The sequence below is a fragment of the Dermacentor andersoni genome, chromosome 9 (assembly GCF_023375885.2).
Source record: "Dermacentor andersoni chromosome 9, qqDerAnde1_hic_scaffold, whole genome shotgun sequence".
NCBI lineage: Eukaryota > Metazoa > Arthropoda > Arachnida > Ixodida > Ixodidae > Dermacentor > Dermacentor andersoni.
This window is the reverse complement of record NC_092822.1, coordinates 140168971-140193086: the sequence shown is the minus strand read 5'-3', so window position 1 is coordinate 140193086 and position 24116 is coordinate 140168971. Positions and strand designations below refer to the sequence as shown.

Below are 24116 nucleotides of genomic sequence, written 5' to 3'. Positions count from 1 at the left end.
AGCTGAACTATTTTTCGAGACAAACAGGAAAAACTAAAAGAGCAGTGCGATTTGTTTCGTTGGCAGGAGCGCAGCTTCGTGGTGGGGGCTGGGTGTTGGTGAAAACTGTGCGTGGGGAACGCGTTTCGTGGGAAGAAGGTGTTGTGATCCAAATTGTCAGTGCTGTGACATATATGGTGAAAGTGCGCGATACTCTCCGGTTCACACACGCCGATCACCTACGTCCTGGACATGCTGACCCCGGCGAGACGCCCCCGCACGCGAAGGTGGGTGTGAAACAAACGCCACCAGAAGGGCTACCGGCAGACGACCGCACTCCGACACCAAGACAACCGCAGGCAGACCAGGATTGTCCCAGTTCCCCTGGGACGCCGGCAGACCCTAACAGCAGAACAACACTAGAGCACGACGAATCAGTACCGCCACCCACACAGCAGCCTGTACCGCAAGACTTGGCGGAGTCGCCCGTGCCAGCGGCGCCAGCTGCTCCCAACTCGGAGGAACAGTCACCACTGCGTTGGGGTGCTCGTGTGCGCCGGCAACCGGACTGGTTTAGATCTGAGGACTTTAAGTAATTTCCTCTTAATTAGTCTGGTAGTAATGTTAAATTGTTTATTACACAGTACCTAATCTTACTAGCTGTTATTCTAGTTACCTAACCCATGTATTTAATTGAGCGGGAAGGATTTGTGATAGCGCAGCACGTCATCCCGCATGTGTACTGGGGGGCGAACTGCCATGATCCATGTGACGTCACATAGTCATATATATATACGCCGGCACTGAATAAACTGATTCCATTCCCGGTTTGGCTCCGTGATGACGTTATAACAGGTACAAACCCGGAACAATATATCCAGGCACCACACTATATATCTAGGCGACTTGACCATTGTTTTAAGGTCAGGAAATTTTCTTATAGGGGTGACGTCTTCCGTTATCCTTTTTTGATAGAACTGTTCGAGATTGGAACAGTTTGCCATCGAGCATTGTATACATCACAGAAAACGATGCCTTTTTCCACGCGTTGAAATAATTTGTTGATTCAACTTTGTAACCTCCCTGCTGTAATGCCCTACGGGCCCACGCAGGTAACTAATAACTAAATTAATTAATTAATTAAAGGACCCCATATTATAGTTATTGAGTGATGAGGTGAAATTATTGTGCTTAAGTATATGACGGTTACTTGTGTTCTCAGACTGGCATTGCGCTCAACCGAGCGGTCAACTTATGTACCGGCGAAGAAGCATCCGATGACCCAGTTTTCATCCCAGACTCTTGCGTTGAAAAAGGTATGGTAAATCTGGTTTACCTCAATCATATCTATATTTGAGTAAGCCTACGGCAATTTGGCAGTCAATGATTTAGCTACACTTGAATTGATAAAGGACATTCAGCAGTAGTTGTCATTGACTCTACTAGCCTGCTGTTTTCAACAGACGTTGTACAAGGAATCAGGTTCTTACAATGCGACTAGAATCAGGAAGGTTACAGCTCCGTTGCTTCATGGCCTGACATCTGTTGCTTGAAACACATCACAGCGCTGTGAGAAAACTCAGTCGACCACTCAGGAAAGCCCAGAAAATTATGTAACAAGTATATTGCTATAAATTGGTTTCATAAGAGTCTGCTATGACTCGTGTGTATTCTATTTCAAAATATAGTGAGGGGATGCATATTCAATCAGTGGTAATACAGGACATTGCAAACTGGTTCTCAATGTCATGCCTGGTATTGCTGGTGAATAAACGGCAGCATTACATATGTTGCTTCTCAATGTGTGGTGAAGCATTATGCACAGTTATTTGCAGCATGCTTATGACAATATTCATCGCCAGTCAGACTCTTATAAGCATACAGAGTCCGTTACAGCCCGTTGTTCTATTAATTTTGAAGCAACAATGTCAAACTGAAAAAAAATCACGACAAATACATTTTTCGGGCGAGATAAATATCGCATGCTCGGAAACTTAAACATAGCCTGTAGTAGGCGCTATCTACGTAGGTGTCCACAATTATGAGCTTGTTTATTATTTGAGCATTTTTGCATTTCGTGTTTTATTCCACGTCACCTCTTGCGTGATTTCATGTGTACATATAAAAATGTGTCTTCAAATTGAGCATCCTGGCGATGCGGGAAAGGGCAGGTGTATATGCTGCGCTCGTCAGTGTACTGTCATTTGCAAGGATATCCAGAAATGCACTCTCAGACGCGCCGGGGCCATTTCAAGGCTTAAAGATCACGATCAGTTGCCATTTAGCTTAGATCTGGGAGAAGTAGCTCCAAATCCGCAAAATATTTGAGCGTAGAAATATATTTGCCACCTCGGACGACACAGGGGCAAGGCCTTTCCTTAAAGGGACCCTGAAATGATTTTGACGATTTTGTACAAACGTACTGAGTCGTTAGAGTAGGTCCTTCTGATCATTAATTGACTTATCTAAGCGGTTCGCGTAATGTGTGTAATTTATTATAAGGTTTTAACATCACTGCCGATCGCAGCACACTGTTCAGCGGAGTTTTCAGCCGCCCCTACCCATATGACGTAAATCACCCAATTGCCGTCATGTGGGCGAGCTATCGCATTGGCTGCCCAGGGCGCGTCATCTATAATTTTTCCACCTTTATGGTGAACAAATGATGTTTGTAATAGTATGAATGTTAGTTAATTTGTATCTATAAAAAAGTTACAGAAAGAGAATGCACAAGAACAATTTCTCACTACACTTAAGCACTTCCGGCACACAGCTAGCGTCGTCTGCTTGTGTTACAACGGGCTCCATTTTGACGAGAGCTCCACGGTCAGGGAGGAACGCCTATGGACGCCGACCAGTGCAGACGCGTGTACATCGACCTCCGCATGATCCACATTTTCGGGTGGTTCATCCCCTGAAACCGTCCGGAAATTGTCACCCGCTTGAAGGGGAAGTGCTCCGGCATCGGTGGACACAACTCTCACCGCACTCGGGCCATTTTTCACGATTTGACGGCCACTTGTTACTTCGCCCATGCGAAGCCTCCGCCACCTCGAGTAGGGGAGCGGCGGCGACGCCGGGAGGCGCGTGCCCGAAGACGTCAAGCACGACCTCGCCGCAGTTACCGTGACGACCATGACATCGACTACGGAGTCGCATCCGATGGCTCAACCACCCGCACTGGGTTTGAGCGAAGAGATTATGGACTTTGCTGCTCCAAAACCGGGACGATGAACGACCGGCCGGGAATTGCACCATGGCGTCCGCGCACGCCAACGCGCATTTTCTCACCCAAACGAAGACTGGCCGCGCAGAGGATGGTTGGCAGATATCCCAATCGCTCAGAGAACGGAAGAAACAGGCAAAGGAGCGGAACGTACGGCGACGAGGGGACGTCTCTGCGGACAAGCATACAGCGGACAACCAGCCAAAACGCCAGGGTCGGCCCACGAGACGCAGGCGCCCACCGCTACCCAAGAACGACCTGAAAGTGGTCTTTCGACCTCACCAGGGACTGCCACTGAGGAATGTAACCACCCAAGCGCTTTCCGACGCAATAGTGGAGGCCTGTCAATGAAAAATCAAGTGGGACCAGTTCATTTTCCGCATCCGGTCGGGCTCCAACATAGCACTAGCGTCCACCCCGGACGCGACCGTCGCAATGGCGATGAGCGGTGTCACGTCTTTGAAGATCAACGGAAGACCACACCTAGTCAATGTCTACGTCACGCCAGGCGAAGGAACCAGGAGAGGTGTTATCCACGGTATAGAGCCGCGCACTCCGTCTCAGACTCTCAAAGCGAGCATCCATTTTCGCACCCAGGGCGTGGAGCTGGTAGAGGCCCGGATGTTGGGAGACTCTCAGAGTGCTCTCCTTACTTTCTTCGAAGACGTCCTACCGAGATTCATTTACTACAGAGTAGGTGAGAAGCAGCGCATTCCTTTTCGTAACAAGGTCCAATTGTGCCGAGCGTGTAGGGAAGTTGGCCACCACACCGACGTGTACCCGCAACCAGATATGCCCACGTGCCGTACCTGCGGAGTGCGCAACCCAGAAGTAACTCACAACTGTACCCCGACATGCGCAATTTGCCCTGGGGACCATCTAACTGGAGACCGCAGTTGCCCAAAACGCCTCAAGCCTGTACGAAACCAGGCAGCGAAACCACCCAAGAAACCACACAAGCCGCCACCTCGCTGGTTCGCCTCGGAGGAAGAAGAATCGGAATGGGCGTGCGGACGAGGTGCGACCAACAGGAGCCGCTCAAGAACCCGCACGCCATCGAGCAACCGCTCGGAGCATGGACAATCAGGGCAGCAGCGCCGAAGGTCCACGTCGAGGCCAAGACCAACCACACAGGAAAACACGAAGGCGAAAGCCCATCCGAGAAGCAAGTCACCCGGGGCATCCCTGGCACAGAGCAAGCCACAGGCGAATCAAGTAAGCTGGGCGCAAATCGCATCTCCCACTGCCAAACATATATCTGTTACACCCCCGATCACGCAACATCCTAAATACAGAAGGGTAATAGACGAGAACAGACAACTCAAAACAGAATTAGAGCAGGTTAAGTCTTTGAAGGCACGCCTCAAGGCACTACTTGTAAAACAATCGAGCGACACGCCAGGCCCAGCTAACGCACCCGTTGTGCAGCCCTTGACAACGCAGCAACCGCAAACAGTGTCGCTAGCCTACCTCGTACAGCAGATGCAGCTTGTCTTTGCCAAACTAGGACAGATGGAACGCACCATTAGCGACCTAAGCCAGACGCAGAACCCTCGCAAGAGAACTAGTGAAAGCCAGGGCTCTCCCACCAGACAAACGAAAGAAGTAGGGCCGGGTTACGAGAACACCAATCATGGCTAGACAGAGTAATAGTAAACAGACTGAACAAGTGGAAATTTGGCAGTGGAATTGCTGCTCACTGCGGAAAAAGCTCGCCAATTTAACAAAATTCATTTAATCGTCTCCAGTCCCTCCCAATGTTACATGCGTACAGGAGGTAGGCAAACACCAAGTAAATCTGAAGGGCTATGTGTGCTACAAGACCCCGGAGTGCCTACAAATTGCTACCTAAGCAAAGAAGGACGTGGCACTCAGTATTAGTTTTGCAGGGAATGAGCCTATCCAACATAACGTAATCACGGTCTGGCCTCGAAAGCGCTGCCGACTTAAACGGTAATAATCAATGTTTATAGCCCTCCCAGAGAGAAACAGGCCGGCTTAAAGAATATAATAGTGCACTCATTGGGCTCCTAAACCGAAAGGACAAACTTTTATTTCTTGGAGACTTTAATGCACAGCACTCAAACTGGGGCTATTGCAAGGAGAACCCCAAAGGAATAATGCTAGCGGACCTAGTGGAAAGGTACGACCTATACCAGCTTACACAGCCAGATCTCCCCACACACATTGGTAATAGTGTCTCAAAAGACACGTCACCAGATCTGACATTCACGAACACCGCAAGGAACACGACATGGACGAATCTAGGAGAAAATCTTGGCAGCGACCATTTCATATTGAGTATATCGCTCAGTACGGCCACGAAAAGAAGGGTGATCAGGAAAGCCAAGATCTCAGACTGGGTGAAATTCCGCGAAGGGCTAGACATTCACGGAGACCTGACCGACGTCAGCACATGGACAGCAGAAATCAAAAGGACACACGCGAGGGTAATGAAAGAGATTGAAACAAACACTAAAACTCCGGCGGTCGATAAACACCTACTTCATTTGTGGGATGCCAGAAGGAGCCTCACCAAACGTTGGAGGAGACAAAAGCTTAACCGAAAGCTGAAAATACGTATAGCCCAGCTAGCACAGCAAGCTAATGAATATGCGCAACGTTTCAGTGAGACCAATTGGAGACAGTTTACTGACTCGCTCAAAGGCACACTGAGTACTGAGCGGACATGGCATGTCTTGCGAGGCATGATGGACCCCGGAGGTACAAAAACAGTGGCGAACAGGACACTCAAAACTCTAGGGAACGAGTTTAAAGGGGAAGACATCAAGTTAATAAACACGGTCAAGGAGATATATGTCGGGCACAACCCTACTACAGAGCTGCTACACAGGGAATACAAAGGAATAGGCCAACCCGCTTTAGACGCACCGATAACCTTGGAAGAAATATACGCGGCAGCCCAATCGTTTCGGAAAAACGCGGCTCCAGGAAATGATCAGATTACCAATGCCATGATCCGAAACCTCAGTGACGCAGCCCTAACATAAATCATGGACTTCTTTAATGAGAAAGTCTGGAGTGAGGGCGGAGAACTCCCAATTGAATGGAAAGAGTCTAATATCACCCTAATACCCAAGCCGGGTAAATCCAGGGATATCCGGAACCTAAGACCTATTTCGCTGACATCATGCGTGGTTATTTTTTTGAAAAGTGATATTAACCAGACTGTCCAACTATGTAGAGACGGGAAACCTACTACCCAGCAACATGTTCGGCTTCAGGCCACACGTATCAGCTCAGGACGTGTTCCTCCTTCTGAAGTGCGACGTCCTGCACCCGATCAGAGGCACGAGTGACAATTTTATGCTGGCGCTCCATATCAAGAAAGCTTTTGATACAATCTCCCATGACTCGATCATGGAAGGCTTGGAGTCCATAAACTGTGGCCTTCGTCCATAAACGGAGTTCATAAACGTTAGGTCCTTCCTGACGCACCGAACCGCGACAATAGGTTTGGGATCGACTAGGTCCGACACTTCCAACCTCCCGAACAGAGGCAACCCGCAAGGAGCTATACTTTCTCCTATCCTCTTCAATGTGGGCATGCGTAAGCTCGCCATTGAACTACAGCAGGACCCAGATTTAGGCGTCGCTATTTTCGCGGACGACATAACCCTTTGGAACCGAAGAGGGTCGTAAGCGGAAAAGCAGGACACAGTCCAGAGAGCAGTGGAAAAGATAATGACTTTCACGGACCGAGCAGGGACGAAATGTTCCGCTGAGAAGACCGAGCTGATCAGCATCAGGCCTAAATACGCGAGGAAAAACGATATTGTACCAATAACGATACATCTGGATGAACGTCCCATTAGGGAGGTGAAAATACTGCGCATTTGGGAATGTGCGTACAACAGAATGGAGGCACTACACACACCATCCAAAAGTTGAGAGCAACAGCAAGGAACGTAGCCCGTATGATACGAAGGATATCCAGCAGTAAAGATGGGCTAACTGAAGTAGAAGCGATCAGTCTGGTCCACGCCTTTAAAATTAGTAGGGTCACGTACGCACTCCCGTACCAAACACTAACAAACCAGGAGATGAAACAAGCTAACACATTTATAAGGAAAGCCTTCAAGGCAGCGCTTAGCCTCCCCAAAATGCTTACAACGAAAAGTTGAGAAACTGGGCATCTACAAGACCTTTGAGGAATACGCTAGCGCGCTCCTCATAGCTCAAAGAGAGCTTCTCTGCTCAACGAACCAGGGACGTGCAGTTCTATAAAAGCTGGGCTTCACGCCACGACCGCTGTACTGCGACGAGGATACAGTGTTACTGGACAGGGACACGAGATCTCATATCACGGTGCCACCGATACCAAAGAATATGCACCCAACGTACCATGCAGGTAGAAGACGAGCACGAGCTGCAACCTTGCGGAATCGTTTTGGGAAAGGTTCTACCGTCCAGAAACGTTCTACGGAAAGGTTCTACAGACGCTAGCAGAGCCAGTAGAGAGACTCACACGTTAGCAGTCACTCAAAAACAACGTGTCAAAACGGCCACAGTCGTAACTCGGTCCACGTGTGCGGCCGAAGCGGCTACAATAGCCATGGCCATTGCAGACGCGGAACACAGAAACGAATCGGCAGTCATACTCTCCGACTCGCAGACAGCGTGTCGCCTGTTTCTCAAAGGGACGGTATCCAAAATTGTGCGTAGAATTCTGGGACAAACCCTGACAGAACACCACGACATTACTTGGTGTCCGGCTCACGAGGGCTTGGAGGGAAACGTTGCGGCAGACCGTATAGCTTGAGGATTCAACAACCGAGCTGCGGCCGAGCCGAGCGCGGGACTCCTTCCAAGCACTCGTGACATTATTCTACAGCAGCGGGAGGAACGCAGAGAGTACGGTCATCCACACAAGGCCCTTAACAGACAGCAGAGTAGGGACTGGCGACGCATTCAAACAAACAGCTTCCCCAACCTGCATCAACTCAGTAAAATAAACCCAACTAGATTTCTGGACGTCTGTCCACGGTGTTCTAATAAACCGACACTACAAGATATCACATGGGAGTGCCTGGAAAGGCCTTCACATATTAATAGCCCATACATAACTGCACATCCAGGTATGTTAAATAGGCAGTGGGAGGCATGGCTTGCGGACGAGGGAAAGGAGAGCCAAATGGCTCTCCTGGGCCAAGCCCAGCGAGCCGCTCGCGCCAGTGGAGCCCTGGACTAAGGGCCCAACCACACTCGCCTACTTTTATTTTTGAAATAAAGTTTCTTTCCTTCCTTCCTTGCTTCCGTGGTCAGAGTGGGTGTCAGTCCTTTCGCGAGCACTATGATTCGACTTCGTTGCGTTGTGGACTGACAACGTAGCGACTGGCAATATGTGAAGCTGCAACATCGTGTCCCTCTGCAAGGCAGCAGATGAGCGGACTGGCTTTAGCGCATCGGACTGCCGCTATCCGATCGGCGTAAGGATCTGCGCGTTTGCGGCCATCACTTTACACCAGAAAATTACTAATGCGGTAGCATTTCGCGAGTCCGGTATTAGGGTAAACGCAAGCGCCAGGGGTCAGGGCTTGGCCGTGTCCTCTTGCGTGTCATTCCATGGGATGAGCAGAAGCGCAAATATGAATGGTCTGCATGGTGCAGCCACCTGATGGCACAGAGGACAACAGCAGTAGCAGTAACAAAATGTATTCTTCTTTGCTGCTGGTGTAAATTTTTCGCAGGAGTGTAATCGTTAACACGTTGTTTTTGTAAATGTTTAAATTGTTTACACTTTGTTAGAGCAATATTAGCTCTTTGTTTGGCTGGTTAAGCACTGACCGTGGAGACCGATCAGGCAGCTCACATACGTCTACGCTAAAATTCCTTCATCAGCTTGAGTTTATGCCTCCCCCGTTCCGTCGAAACGCCCGACTAGCCTGTGGTTACCGGAATGCGAGACACGTTCGGCGCTGCGACCGAATGCTCAGAACGCACGCTGCTTTGATAGCTCTGGCTTGGCGTCGACTGCCAAGCAGCTGGCGGAGAGTTTGGACAGGCTTCGCGCGCTCGCTCCTAGAGAACCGGAAGTCGACGACACAACGTGCCATCATTACGCAGAGGCGGTGAAGGCGCAGCTTAGCCCCGATCACTCGACGAACGAGTTGAGAAAATGCAGAACTATGGAGAAGGGTAACTTGTAATGATCCGTAGCTCTCTTAATATGAGACGTTTCGCACAAATTGGGGTGCCAATGATTAACTTTAGCTGCTCCTTGCGCGTCTACAAAATTTCTCCGAACCGTTTCAGGGGCCCTTTAAGACAAGCCCCCCCCCCCCCCCCCCAAAAAAAAAAAAAGAAAAAAAAATGTTCCGTGTACACAGGTTGCAACTCGTTAGACGCGTGTGAAAGTGTATTGGCTCGCCAAAGCCTCACTGTGATAGAAGTATGACTCGAGAGCACTCTGGTCCAGGTGAGGTGCTTCTGCAGGACTGCACCTTCTCCAGAACCGGTGACTGTCAGCCGGCTCTTAAAGGGATCAACCTGAGCGTGCCTCCAGGCTCATTAGTGGCCATCGTTGGCTTCGTTGGCAGCGGCAAGTCCACGCTTCTCGCCGCCATCTTGGGAGATCTGCACCGCGTCGAGGGCACCGTCCGCATCAGCGTGAGTGCGTCGCAGCCTGCGTGCCCGTGCGACGAACTTCAAGTGCACCTAAAGCTCGGTGGTTTAGTGCCACGCCACCGTGCCAACACGACAACTGTGCTCGTATGCACGTAAAACCCCGTGCTTTTATGATTTCTACACGGCCACCTCGGTGCCCCTTGCTCCTTTAGAATCACGCTAGTATGGTGTTCTTGCTGATTACAAGTCGCCGCTGCGCGTTAGAACGCCGGTACAAAACAACAAGTAAGTGCCGCAACGCTGGGCAAAAAAAAAAAAAAAAAATATTTTCATAATTTTTCACAAACGCGAAAACGTTGTTATCGCGTTGGTGAAGACAGCACGCAGGTGCCCGCCAAGCTGATCCAAGTAGCAGGCACCGCAGGGAATTCGAACTCTATACAGAACATCCCACGAATAATCCACGTTAAGGTTTTGATGTAGTCAGGTCCTCTCGTTTCACAATTAAACTGGTTGTTTTTCAAAGCAAAGAGAGCGGAGAGCAAGCGTTGGGGGGAAGAAACCACCAGAACATTCACGTGCTAGGCAATAATGTATTGCGACAGCAATTTTTAGAGGCATGTTCGCGCCGTCGTGCTGTCACATTATCAATACACAGGATTGCCAAAACACTCGCAGTCTGTTTGGCTATGAAAGCGAGTCAAGTGGACGCGTCTTCCGCTAGATCGGCGGCTGTGCAGGGTAGCCTTTTGCCCTCCCCTGCTGTCGGGAGAGCTGTGCGCACATACTTGCATTCCTGATTTGCAGTTGCGTCGTGCCATGCCGTGGTGCATGCGATGCCGGTCTCAGCGGCACGGACAAAACGCGTCAAACTATGCCGTCCTTTAATTCGGCACTAAGTGTCGACTTGCGTTATCATCGCGTGCGCCACCTAGGTGCGCAATCTGCAGCGATGATCGCGGCGTCCCTGATCCCGCCAGTGTTCGGAAGCGCCTTCAACACTAGGCTAAATATTGCGATCCGTGCTTTTCCTCCGGGTTAAACTGAAAATTTTCAGCCGGTGGCATAACCGTCGCTATAACGCGATCGCAGTGTCCTCGCCTCGCTTGTCCACGTTTTCTTGTGCATTACAACCTTAACTGCTCTCGTATTCTCCGGCGGATGTTCTCCGGAAATCAAACGAGCAGCGCCTCCGCGTATCCTGAGCACATGTGGCAAGCTGCTTCGAAGCGGGCGCCCAAGGCATGATGTCCAGCTCTGTATAAAGCTTTCGAGAAAAACTGCGCCAGTTTTGCCTGAAAGCGAATTCATTGAAAGCGACAGCAAGGTTTAGCGTTCCGCTGTATGCGTCATACAACGCGGGAGTCCTGAGGACAACGCTAGTGCTGTAACACTTGTCGCATAGCCACGAGGTGCACAAGATGAGACCGAAGGAGAACAGTCGGCATATGTCCAAAGAAAGAATCGCACAAATTGAGCTCGACATTCACGACCGCGCACGCAGCAAGAAGGCTCGCGTGTGTGCGCCCGCAGTGGAAGGCAACTGGGCGCCCCTGCGGAAGCATTCATCTACGCGTGGGCCGCGCATGCGTCTTCGATAGCAAGACAACACGACACCGCGGACGGTGCAAAGGCGTCTCGAGCATCCCTTTGACCGCTATTGCAGTGATAACCTTCTGGATTAATACTCTATGAGGTGAGCTAACTATAGCCATTTTATTTACGCCCGAGGCTCGTAACTCCAAGAACCTGAACAGCGTGAAAGAGTAATTTAAAATCAAGAAGAAGGAAGGCATATTCTGGCAGTTATTGCTTAAAAGCTACAGAACAAAGGAATTCCTGATTTGCGGCAAGCCATTGCTCGGTACAGAAAACCTTTGTGCATCCCACTGGATCCCACCAACTGGCGGTCACGTGCCGAAAGGTTTTTAGAATGCAAATACCTTCCGACCCCCGTTTCTCTAGCTTTACCAAAAACAAGTTACTCAGTAATGGCATAATATTCCCGCGAAGCTGCGGCGACCTTATGTCAAGATTCAAAAAGCGTCTTGACAGATTTTAAAAAAGAGGAATCAGAAACCATGTGAACATGTCCTATGGTGATAGCGAACGTAGTTGTTGTTCAGCTCTAATCGCTACAGCTATCACCGCTGAAAAGGAATTTGTTGCACTGCGCAGGGCACCATCGGTTACGTGCCGCAAGCTGCCACGGTATTCAACGCCACATTGCGGGACAACATCTTATTTGGCAAGTCGTACGACCCGGCCCTGTACAGGCGCGTCTTAGAAGCATGCGAGCTGGTCAAGGACATTAACTCGTTTCCTGCGGGAGATCTGACTGAAATTGGCGAAAAGGTGGGTTTGTCAATGACTGAAATCATAAATGATATGTGTATATATATATATATATATATATATATATATATTATATATATATAATTGGTATGTTTAATCATTTTCGAGACATTACGTGCGGTTTCTTCGGGTGGTTCTAGATTTCCGTTTTTGTAAGGTATGCGTGCACGAGCACTCAGACCCCACGGTTCTGCCTCGGCACGTTGAAAGAATGAGTGATTGATTGAAAATTATATATATATATATATATATATATAAACTAGCCACCCTGTATACGCACTGCCTCATGACCTCGAGCGTACCGGAACCTTGGAAGCACGCTACCATAATCCTAATCCATAAGAAAGGACACGCCAATGATTGGAAAAATTAAAGACCGATCAGCTTACTGTCCGTTGCCTACAAACTACTTACTAAGGTAATCGCAAATAGAATCAGGAACACCTTAGACATTTGTCAAGCAAAGGACCAGGCAGGATTCCGTAGAAGCTACTGAACAATAGACCATATTCACACTATCAATCAGGTGATAGAGAAATGTGCGGAATATAACCAGCCCTTATATATAGCTTTCATTGATTACGAGAAAGCGTTTGATTCTGTCGAAACCTGGGCACTCATGGAGGCATTACGGAATCAGGGTGTAGACGAGCCGTATGCAAAAATACTCAAATATATCTATAGCGGCTCCACAGCCACCGTAGTCCTCCATAAAGAAAGCAACAAAGTCCCAATAAAGACAGGCGTCAGTCAGGGAGATACGATCTCTCCAATGCTATTCACAGCCTGCTTACAGGAGGTATTTAGAGACCTGAATTGTGCAGAATTGGGGATAAAAGTTAATGGAGAATACCTTGGTAACTTGCGATTCGCTGATGATATTGCCTTGATTAGTAACTCAGGGGACCAATTGCAATGCATGCTCACTGACCTGGAGAGGGAAAGCAGAAGAGTGGGCTTAAAAATTAATCTGCAGAAAACTAAAATAATGTTTAACAGTCTCGGAAGATAACAGCAATTTACAATAGGTAGCGAGGCACTGGAATTGGTAAGGGAATACATCTACTTAGGGCAGGTAGTGACGGCGGATCCGGATCGTGACACGGAAATAACCAGAAGAATGAGAATGGGCTGGGGTGCGTTTGCCAGGCATTCTCAGATCATGAACAACAGGTTGCCATTATCCCTCAAGATAAAAGTGTATAATAGCTGTGTCTTACCAGTACGTTTCTACGGGGCAGAAACCTGGAGGCTTACGAAAAGGGTTCTACGAAAATTGAAGACGACGCAACGAGCTGTCGAAAGAAGAATGATAGGTGTAACGTTAAGGGATAAGAAAAGAGCAAATTGTGTGAGGGTAGAAACGTGAGTTAATGACATCTTAGTTGAAATCAAGAAAAAGAAAAGGGGCATGGGCAGGACATGTACTGAGGAGGGAAGATGACCGATGGTCATTAAGGGTTACGGACTGGATTACAAGGGAAGGGAAGCGTAGCAGGGGGCGGCAGAAATTAAGGTGGGCGGATGAGATTAAGAAGTTTGCAGGGACGACATGGCCACAATTAGTACATGGCCGGGGTTGTTGGAGTAGTATGGGAGAGGCCTTCGCCCTGCTTTGGACATAACCACAGCAGGGCAAATATAGTGCATATACATATATATTGCCGCTAGGTGTCACGCGCCAGCGCTGAAAAAGAAGTGACTTGAACGCGCGCTCGGCAAGAGGTGGGCGCTGAAGAAGAAGAAGCAGAGGCTGAGGACGCCAAATTGAGTTTTGTGTACGCCATCTTGTACAACTGCCTGTCTTGCCGACGCCGTGTACATCTTCAATTGTCTTTTCGTGAGAATATATACATATATACATATATTGTACTGGAGAAGAACGCACAGCAGGCATTGCTTCGAGAAAGACGACGACAACGTGTGGTTGGAAGCCTTGTGTCTGTGTTGCCGAAGCTCTGTGTCCTCTCGCTACGTGCTCTGCTATCTGAGCGTCCAATCAATCGAACTATAACGCATCTTAACATTTGGTGGACGTTCTGGGCTCTTCCCAAACCTGGAACTGCACAGCCGGACGCTCCCTACCGTTTCTGCTAAGCCTCAGGACGCTGCGCAGTCCTATCCTCTCATCGCTTGAAGTAGTAAAGGCAAGGCGCAGAAGACCAGGACTCAAGAAGAACACAAACGACAGGACCGGCGCCTGCGCCTTGCCTTTACTACTTCAAGCATGAACCAACTAGCTCAAGCAAGAGTTTTACTCCCATGGCATCGCCTGTCGTCTGCTCCGGTGCTCTACGCCAACGAGATCCTCCGGTCTTCAGCGGCAACGACGACCATGACGTGGAGGATTGGCTCTCGTCATACGATCGCGTGAGTGCGCATAACAAGTGGGATGACAAAGTTAAACTGACTAACGTCATCTTCTATCTTTCTGGAGTCGCGAATCTCTAGCTCCGGAATCATGAATCCAACCTTTCCACCTTGACAGCATTTACCATTGTTTCAAAGAAGTCTTCGGTCGCCCTGCTGTACGCAAGCTTCGCGCAGAACAACGCTTGCGTGGTCGCACTCAGCAAAGGGGTGAAAACTTCACCAGCTACATGGAAGACGTATTTGACCTTTGCCGGCGCATTAATCCCGCCATGCCCGACTCTGAAAAGATCATGAATGTCATGAAGGGCATAGAGGATGACGCCTTTCAAATGCTCTTGGCGAAAAATCATCAAACGATCGACGAGGTCATTACACTGCGCCAGAGCTACGATGAGCTCCGCAAACAACGCCTTACTATGCGCCGAGCTGTAGCGCCGGACGACACGGTTTCGGCTTTAACTGACAGTTCTAGTGCTGCTTCCCCCCACTCTTCGCTCCTCGACCAAATCAAGCAATTTGTTCACGAAGAAGTCGCGCGCCAACTGTCACTGCTGCCTGCTACCCAGTCCTCTGAGTTCTCTTTGTCCCCGGAACTGCGACGCGTCATCCATGAACAAGTCAGCGACGCACTACCTCTCGCTAATCAGCCACCTTCAGCGACAGTGCCGCTCACTTAGGGCCCGTACATGGTCAGTCCGCCCGTCCGTTCCGCCCTCGTCCGGTCGCGTGCGGAAGCCCAAAAGGCGGAAGGTGTCGCAAAATTCGATGCACGCTCAATCCGCACGAGCGGAACGCACGCGCACTCCTATTGGGCGACGCGGCCTGTTGACAGCTGGCAACCGTTCGGCGGAGCAAAGGTGTTCAAGGTTGGCAACGACCTTTGACAGCAGACGACACTGGCATATTTTTGCAGATGTGATTTCAAGTTTCCGCGTCCCGGTGAAAATGCGACTCTAGGCTGCCACATTCTGTTATGCAGCCGTATGTGTTGCATTGACATCGTCATCCTTCTTCGAAACATTGCAAAGTCGTCTTATCTGCGCCACCTTTTACAGATGTATTGCAATCGCATCACGCGACGTATTCTCGGATGATTACTTTCAGTGCGCGCTGCCTTAGCTGGTTGAACAAAACCTCTCTAATTATCCAACGTGCTGCGTTCTGCGTCACGCGAAACTGATAGTGTCGCCGGAAGCGCGGTGGCGCGGTTTCTGTAGTGCTAGTGACAGCTTGCAAGAATACGGAACACACGCACATCTGTAGCGGAATGCATTTGCGTAGGTCGCCAAGACGCACCTTTTTACTACTGAGCACACGTGTGAGGCTCCGAGTACAGCTTGCTGATACGCTTGCTCGTGCTTTTTTTTTTTTACTCTGCCAATTTTAAGAGAGTGCTTAAAGCAGTTGGATGCATGGAATGCCTTTTCCTTTCTTTACAGATATAAAGGCACCAAAGATGAGACATGAGACATGCACCTTAGAAATTTAATACTTGCTGCTTGTAAACTTTCCAAACAACATATAACCTTAAACGATGTGCTCAGCGATGAATGAAGTTCTCACCGTGTGCAAAAAAGTTGTGCATGAGTGGTTAACTTCATGCAGCAAAGAATTGAAGGTTAAGCAGTGAGTGTGCAATTCATTATGACTGGCTTAAAGCAATATGTATGTATAGCGGTGACCTTATGCAGATATATGTATACTCATGAGATGTTTCCAAGGGGAGTATTTATTTGAAAGCATATAATTTACATGACTCATAAGAAAACTTATTTTGAGTGAAATCGAACAATTGCATTCTTTCGTGCCAGCCTTGCGTCGGTCGCCGAGACACACCTTTTTACCACTGAGGACGCGTGTGAGGCTCCGAGTACAGGATACGCTTGCTCGTGCTTTTTTTTTTTTACTCTGCCAATTTTAGGAGAGTGCTTAAAGCAGTTGGATGCATGGAATGCCTTTTCCTTTTTTTACAGATATAAAGGCACCAAAGATGAGGCATGAGACATGCACCTTAGAAATTTAATACTTGCTGCTTGTAAACTTTTCAAACAACATATAACATTAAATGATGTGCTCAGAATAAAGTTCTCACCGTGTGCAAGAAGGTTGTGCATAAGTGGTTACTTCATGCAGCAAGGAATTGAAGGTTAAGCAGTGAGTGTACGATTCACTATGACTGGCTTAAAGCAATATATATGTATAGCAGTCACCTTATGCAGATATATGTATACTCATGAGATGTTTCCAAGGGGAGTATTTATTTGAAAGCATATAATTTATATTGCTGATAAGAAAACTTATTTGGAGTGAAATCGAACAATTACATTCTTTCTTGCCAGCCTGGGTGGCCAATATGTTGCCACCTTACTACTTAACATACCTAATTTAACATTTCAACAATGTACAAACATTACCAAAGCACACAAAATAAAGCAGTACCTTGACAGACATGCTCCCTCTCTCACCCATGGCACCAAACATGGATGTTCGACTTGAGACTGTTTGATACTGTCAGCATCATACGTGCGCGTTCTATTTTGATTGCTCTACATATAAAAAATAAGCTCTACTCAGGTTATATGAGTTAGTTGGGCATGGGCTCCATGTTGTTTATGTATTTATGCAGTAACAACCTAGCTAGCTCATGCACAGCCATATTTTAGGAAAATGAAAAATGCATAGCATAACATAACAGCTGGCCAGTGCCTGTATTTATTTGAAAGCAAACAGAGATTATCAAGTGTAGCTTAGCAGTGAGATCAGTGACCTCTTGTGGTGTGAAAAAGTTGATATAGTTAGTAGTTTTGTGTTTGTCTTTCTTAATTAGTTGCTGTTTTAACATGCACATGACAATGAAATGAAGGCACGTAGGGCAGAAGACAGGGCCACACAAAAAGTGAGGAAACATTCATTGCCATTTTTTTATTTCCATAACAAAGCAGCGAATAGTTCCTTAGGTTCAGTTTTCTGAATAATGCACAAGGTGCTCTGCGTAAAACTGAAAGATTGTAGTGTTCTATTACCTATTCGGGTAGCCAAATGAATGATACTCCCATTAGCACTGTGAGAGCACAGAAATTTGCAGTCAAGAGGCCGTAGTGGCTCAGCCTCTGTGCCAAATGTAAAATTGTTCCAAAAGAAAACATGCATACTGGTGAATTGGGTATGCATTCACATCTACTATTCAAATCCACACATCACAAGTAATCTTTCATTCCTTGGCGCATTTCTCACCATTGTACAGACTTTGTTTCAGCGCTGTGTGTGTGCAGCAATATAACTTGGTAAATCAAAGCTATGGTTATGCAGTACACTGAAAGCAACTTTGCGTGTGGGTTAGCTAATATAATGCTCCTACATATTGGTCAGCTTAGTATTATCAGCCGCTTTGTTTACTAGTTCACTGTTACGCCTGAACTATACGGTGCCACTGGACAATGCTGTATCCCTGCAGGCACGCTAGAACAGCTTGGCTATGCACAAACAACCCTTTACATCGCACTTAAATTAGGGTGGTGTAGATTTGCTGTCACAATGGGCTTGTAAGCATAACTGCCGAGCATTCAACAAAGTGTTTGAAATGTAATGGTGGATGCTCAGGTTTGCAGGTGTCACATTTTACATTTATAGTGCAAGGACACACCGATGAACAGGAAGGATACCACACAAATGCTCGTGTTGTGACCTCGCAGTCACAATGCAAGTAGTTTTCTGTGGTTTTTAGCTATAAACATGTGAAGCAATCTGTAAATTCAAAACTGTATTAAGTAAACTGAGACACCATGGAAAGCAACTTAACACTAAGGTGTACACATTTTTTTGTCACATCAGCGCTTTGTGGTGCAGGTCAAATATGTATACACGCTATTTGTAGCTGAAAACAGCATGCATCACATTTAGAGCTCAGAATGTTCAATGCAAAATATTTTTAATGTGTCAGACATACATATGGTACCTTGTGGAATGCTTTGCACACAGATAGCTATGCTTGGCACAACTTCAGTAGTACATTCATAAGGAACTACTACATGCAAAATCCGTTTTTCACCTCTCCTTTGATATTCTACCCTCCGACCCAGAAGTACAGACTGGAATTTTTCTTTATGTCAGTATTTAAAAGGCAAACAAGTTTTTGGCATCACAGGTCTCAATCTCCCACACAGGGCACTTATTGCATGTTCTGAATGTGCATTAATTGCCGATGGTATATCTTCTATTGTGAAAATGGTTTGTTCGACATAGTTTTACCTGTTTATTTTTGAACACACCCACAAGTGCTCTGCCCTACTTGTATATACCTCCTTCAGTACTGGTATCTGTGCTGTGCCTTCATTAGCGCAGTAAATGTTGTGAAAGCTGTTAATTCATGAAGTAGGAAGCCTATCTAATATAAACAAGAAACTTGCAGGCAAGGTAATCACGACAAACCAGCCGAGACGGTGGTACTATTCTACTTGTTTTCGCTTGTGATAGCACAAGTGTTCCCGCTTGTGCTGCTGGATGGTTGTGACTGATATGCTCACGGAGATTTGGGTCATTCACATTTCAAGGGATGAGTAACTGTTACATACGTGCATCATCTTCCTCTGCCTATATCAATGACTTAACTATATGTGGCAGGTTTAGCTGTGTGATTATTGTTGTAGCTGAAGTGATGTATCACACATAGTTTCCGCGCACTACCCAATTGGCGAAAAGCATGCAGGAATTGGTCTTTGAGCTATTGGTTCAGTGGTGGCTTTCCACTAAACTGACTGTTGAAGAGGCAGATTTCACTTCATCGAAAGGCCCATGTGAAAATTAGCCTAGAACTCATGACGCCAAATACTGTCACCATGTGTGACTGAATAACAACACGTTACAGAACAATGAGCAGTGGAATTAATCTCACTAGTATACAAAGAATTGCAGCTGCATTCAGTATTTCACTGCTGGTATACTAAACACAAACCTTTATATGAGTTGTTTGGATGGCATAAACAACAAGATCCCTCTAATAAGCTGTGGCAAAAGCTAACTAAAAAGCTGCTACCCCAGGTACTGCATTGGCCTAAAATATGCATTCTCACATGCAGTGAATACAGGTCTGAAATTGGTTTACATAAAGGTATGAAATGTTGTAACTGCACCATGTGATAATATTTCAATACGATCAGCTGAATACCACATAGAACATCTTTAATGGGTATAGTTGGTACAACGTGCCTTGATATTAGAAGTTGTGCGGTTTTATTCACACACACATGCACATAAATGCAAGGTACACATACATTTGTGTTCACGTGTTACTGTGTGCATCAAATGAACAGCACCACTTATACTACAAGCCATAAAGACAAATAATTTTTTCGTACCAGTCTAATTCCTATTAGCTATGCAGTGATTTTTTTTCTCACATGCAGCAACTCAACTCCATGCATAAGTTAAGCTGATGTTGCTAATCTAAGCTAGACATGGGCGTCCCATGTCCAGAATATCATAAAATAAAGAAGTGACCATGTGTACGGGCCTAAAATTGATGGTTTGGCAATATCTTGTCTGGCTGGGTAGCTAATTTCTGTCAAAAAAAAGAACAATTCAGCATACTGACAAAGCAGTGTGGCTAACATAATATAGGGAGCAGACACTCTGCCTGCAGAGTCGCTTGAAAATTTTGCCAGCAGTTCGTGCTCATTGGCTGGCTTCGGTCACATAACTAACGCTTACATAACTGTGAAAATTCGTGTTCAGGATAAACTCATAGCAGCCAATAGGCACGTTTTATATTGTGATAGCAGCTGCTTCTCGGGACAATGCACTGTGGCCATGAACATGCTAAAGAATGACAAGAGGCCAGGTCCCCCTTTCTATAGTTTGGCAGCGCAGCTGAAAACGGTTCAGTTAATGAGTGGAACCGTGGCCTATTCAAAATAAAGATCAGTCAGATAGCCACTTATAGCGTCCAACATCCCACACCCACGAATGATAGGTAGCAGTAAACTTACTGGCAGATGAAAGTGCACTGGAAAAACATTTATTGGACATACTTTACAGGCCCAAGTCAGTTTAATGCACATTATTTGCTAATGACTGTTGGCAGAATGAACACGAGGAAAGAAAATAAAGCACTTATCAGGCATATAATGCTGGTACTTGTGCTATTGTTCGCTTTAAACTGAAGGCTCGTGCCAAAACAGGCGACACGAACCAGGTAATCAAATAGGGTGGATAAACAAAGTAACCACAAACTTTCGCTAACCCAATTCTGCCTGCATTAGTAACGTGACCATGGCTGGCTAGTGAGGAAGAACTCTGGGCAAAATTTCTTACACGCAATTCTGCTGGCTGCTAGCAGAATATTATATAACACCATACCTGTGACACTTACTTGTTACTACTCGTCCTGCGTGTTCATTTTTACATTCATATTGCTTTTTGTCAGCAAGCGTAAAATTTTTAGTTAATAAGAAGGTAGTATCCAGTTCTTACCTATAACATATTCATCTACCATGCCACTGGTGTCTTCATAAACAGACGCTGTGCTTAGTCACTAGGCAAAAACAAGCAGCTCAGATTTTTGGCTATGTAAGCCGCTTGCATCACAATATATAAAGCAATTTACTTCGTGAAATCTAGAAATTCTTGATCTTCACACTAGTGTCCACATTATGAAAATCAAGGCTGCCAGAAATTTGCATTCATGACATTAGTGCTCTCAGGCGCGTCCACATTTCACGACAGCGCTGAACGTCTTGACGTATGCAATTATTATGATGTTCCCTAATTTCCCCCCCCCCGATAGAAGCATCTTCAACCATGCAGTAACAACATTTGAAAGAAAAGATAGATGTACGAAGCAAAAAAGGCCGGTGTGATAGGGCTTATCTGTAAGGGTACTAAATATGACAACGCGATCGGCAACACTTCTGCACAGTTCACTTCTGAGCAAACGCACATCGCGTAGAACGAGCACTTCTACACCCAGCAACGCTGCGACACATCGCGCATACATATCACGGTTTGTAGCTTGCAAACGCACTTCATAACAGCAAGAACACAGCTCGAACGTCGCGGTCACCTCGGCGCGTCGCAGCCGGCAAAACGGCTCACGCGCAGTATAGCACACGCGGAATGGCAGCGATAACAAGGCGATAAAAATTTATCGCTACTGATCGTATCATTACTTCTGAAAGTTGCGAAGGGCTGGCGTTCACCACTTCGCGGCAACGATCCGCATACACAGAGCAGAAACCAAACGTGTACGCTGGGTGCGCCAATCGGACGCTAGTTATTTCGCCACGCACTGAACATGTGTCCTGCTGCTCAGAATGCACGTGTATGTGATGGACTTCTCGTTTGCGACACGCACGCGAAGCATGGCACAAGAAATCACGAAGTCGACGGCTTCAAATATTTCTTCCGACGCTCTCGTAAACACAACACACACTTCCTGCGCTCCGTCTGTTTCTGTTGGCGATCGCACGCACTGATGAGGTCTGGAAGGGTACGCCGGCTTGCTGCTTTCGATGACTATCTCCGTGGGTGCCAGATAACTAGTAAAAATCACAAAAAGGAGAAAAAATAGACTGTTTCTGACGCGGCTGTAGCTTAAGCCTTACGTCCCCGCTTCGCTTCGCTTCGAGCAAGCGCCATGTTTGCTGTGACGACAGCCGAACTGTCCGCCTCGAACCAGCCAATGAGAGACGAACAGGCGTGCGGAAGGGAAAGTTGCGACCGCTCCTCGCTCACCAGTAGAGAGCCATCAGCACGCGACCGGACGAGGGCGGAACGGACGGGCGGACTGGCCATGTACGGGCCCTTACGCTGCCGTCGTCGCCAGGCCAAGGCCTCCGCCTGAAGTTGCGCATTGCACGCCCACAAGCGGCTTCTACGCCTCGCCTTCTGCAGCTGCGAACTACGTGCCCAGAAGCGGCTTCTGCGCGCCTCCGCAGCCCCTACGCCCAGCTCCAAACTGTGCTCCGCTACCTAGACACCCTGTTGATAATTCTTGGCGTACCCAAGACAATCGGCCGATCTGCTTCGCGTGTGGCTTTGCTGGACACGTGGTACGGTTCTGCCGCCGGCGAGGTTGGTATCCTTCCGATAGAGCGAGACTTCAAGGGAATGCTTCTGACTCCCGGTCCCGCTATTCACCACCAGTTCCGCACTTCGCTCCTTCATCTCCTGTTCCCCAAAGCTTCAACACTCGTCGGTGTCCACCTCCCCGTCGACGTTCCCTGTCCCCCATCGTCCGCCGCCCTCCGGCTGTGCAGGAAAACTAAAACGCGCAGTTCCGGAGGCAACAACTGCGACCTTTTCGAACTGCTCAAGCCCTCGTTTATTCCCAACGAACGTCATTGAAGTTTTTGCCGAAGGTATCGCCGTTCACGCGCTTGTCGACACGGGTGCCGCAGTGTCCGTGATTGCCGACCAGCTTCGCCGTACGCTCCGAAAAGTCGCCATGCCGTTTTCTGCCATTTCGCTACTCACAGCAAGCGCTGATCCTATGGAGCCCTTAGGAACATGTACCGTCCATGTCGCCATACAAGACGGTTTATACCACATTGAATTTGTTGTTCTTCCCCGCTCCTCTCACACCATCATTCTAGAATGGCACTTCCTCTCATCTCATCACGCTATTATTGATTGTGCCCGTGCAGAACTTGCGCTGACTCCATTCTGCGGCAGTCTTTCTGAAGATTTGCCTCCACCTTCTGCTCGAGTGTTCGTTGCCACCGCCACTGATATCCCTCCTTTCTCTTCCGCCCTTGTACCCGTTTCCTGTGCTGCTTTCTACGATTCCACAGTTCTTTTCACGCCATCTCAACTTGCTGCACGCCGTAATCCCTTCTTGCTTCCCATTGCCCTCCTTCCCTTTCGCCAGGGCTCCAGTGCACTTTACGTTTCAAATCCGTTTTCGTGTCCATCAAGCTTACATCATGCCGAGTGCCTCGGTTTTTCTGATGAATTCGACACGAGCTCTGTCTACGATGTGCCTAATGACTCAACTCCTCTTCACGTTGACGCCATGATTCTCCCTGTCTCTGCGCCTCCGCCTGCATGTGACCGAGAGTTTGCTCCGTCTATTGACCCCAACCTCACTCCGAGTCAGCGCACGCGGATCGTCGACCTTCTTAACCAATTTCGATCTTCTTTCGACCTCCCGAAACAATGTTTAGGCCGTACCTCTACAGTCGTTCATCACATCGACACCGGCAGCCACGCGCCGCTACGCCAACGTCCATACCGTGTGTCCGCGACGGAGCGTCGTGTCATCGATGAGCACGTAGAAGACATGCCCCGACGCGGCGTGATACAGCCATCACACAGTCCTTGGGCTTCTCCAGTAGTGCTGGTCAAAAAGAAAGATGGGACAATTCGTTTTTGTGTGGACTATCGACGACTCTACAAGATAACCCGGAAAGATGTAAATCCTCTTCCCCGTATCGACGACGCACTGGACTGCCTCCAAGGCGCTGAATTCTTTTCGTCCTTAGACTTACGATCCGGTTATTGGCAGGTCCCGGTGGCTGATGCAGACCGTCTGAAAACGGCATTTTTTACGCCTGACAGCTTATATGAATTTACCGTGATGCCCTTTGGCCTCTGTAATGCG

General features: G+C 47.7%; 1 protein-coding gene across 1 annotated transcript in view; it reads left to right on the top strand.

The window, feature by feature from the left end:
* Nucleotides 1–1070: 1070 nt before the first annotated feature.
* LOC126529756 (multidrug resistance-associated protein 1-like) overlaps nt 1071–24116 on the top strand; it is a 216489-nt gene continuing 193443 nt past the window's right edge. Inside the window, exons 1-4 of the mRNA XM_055069901.1 lie at nt 1071–1091; nt 1202–1295; nt 9645–9835; nt 11972–12148. Of these exons, the coding sequence (XP_054925876.1) occupies nt 1071–1091; nt 1202–1295; nt 9645–9835; nt 11972–12148 (483 nt within the window). The remainder of the gene's footprint in view (nt 1092–1201; nt 1296–9644; nt 9836–11971; nt 12149–24116) is intronic.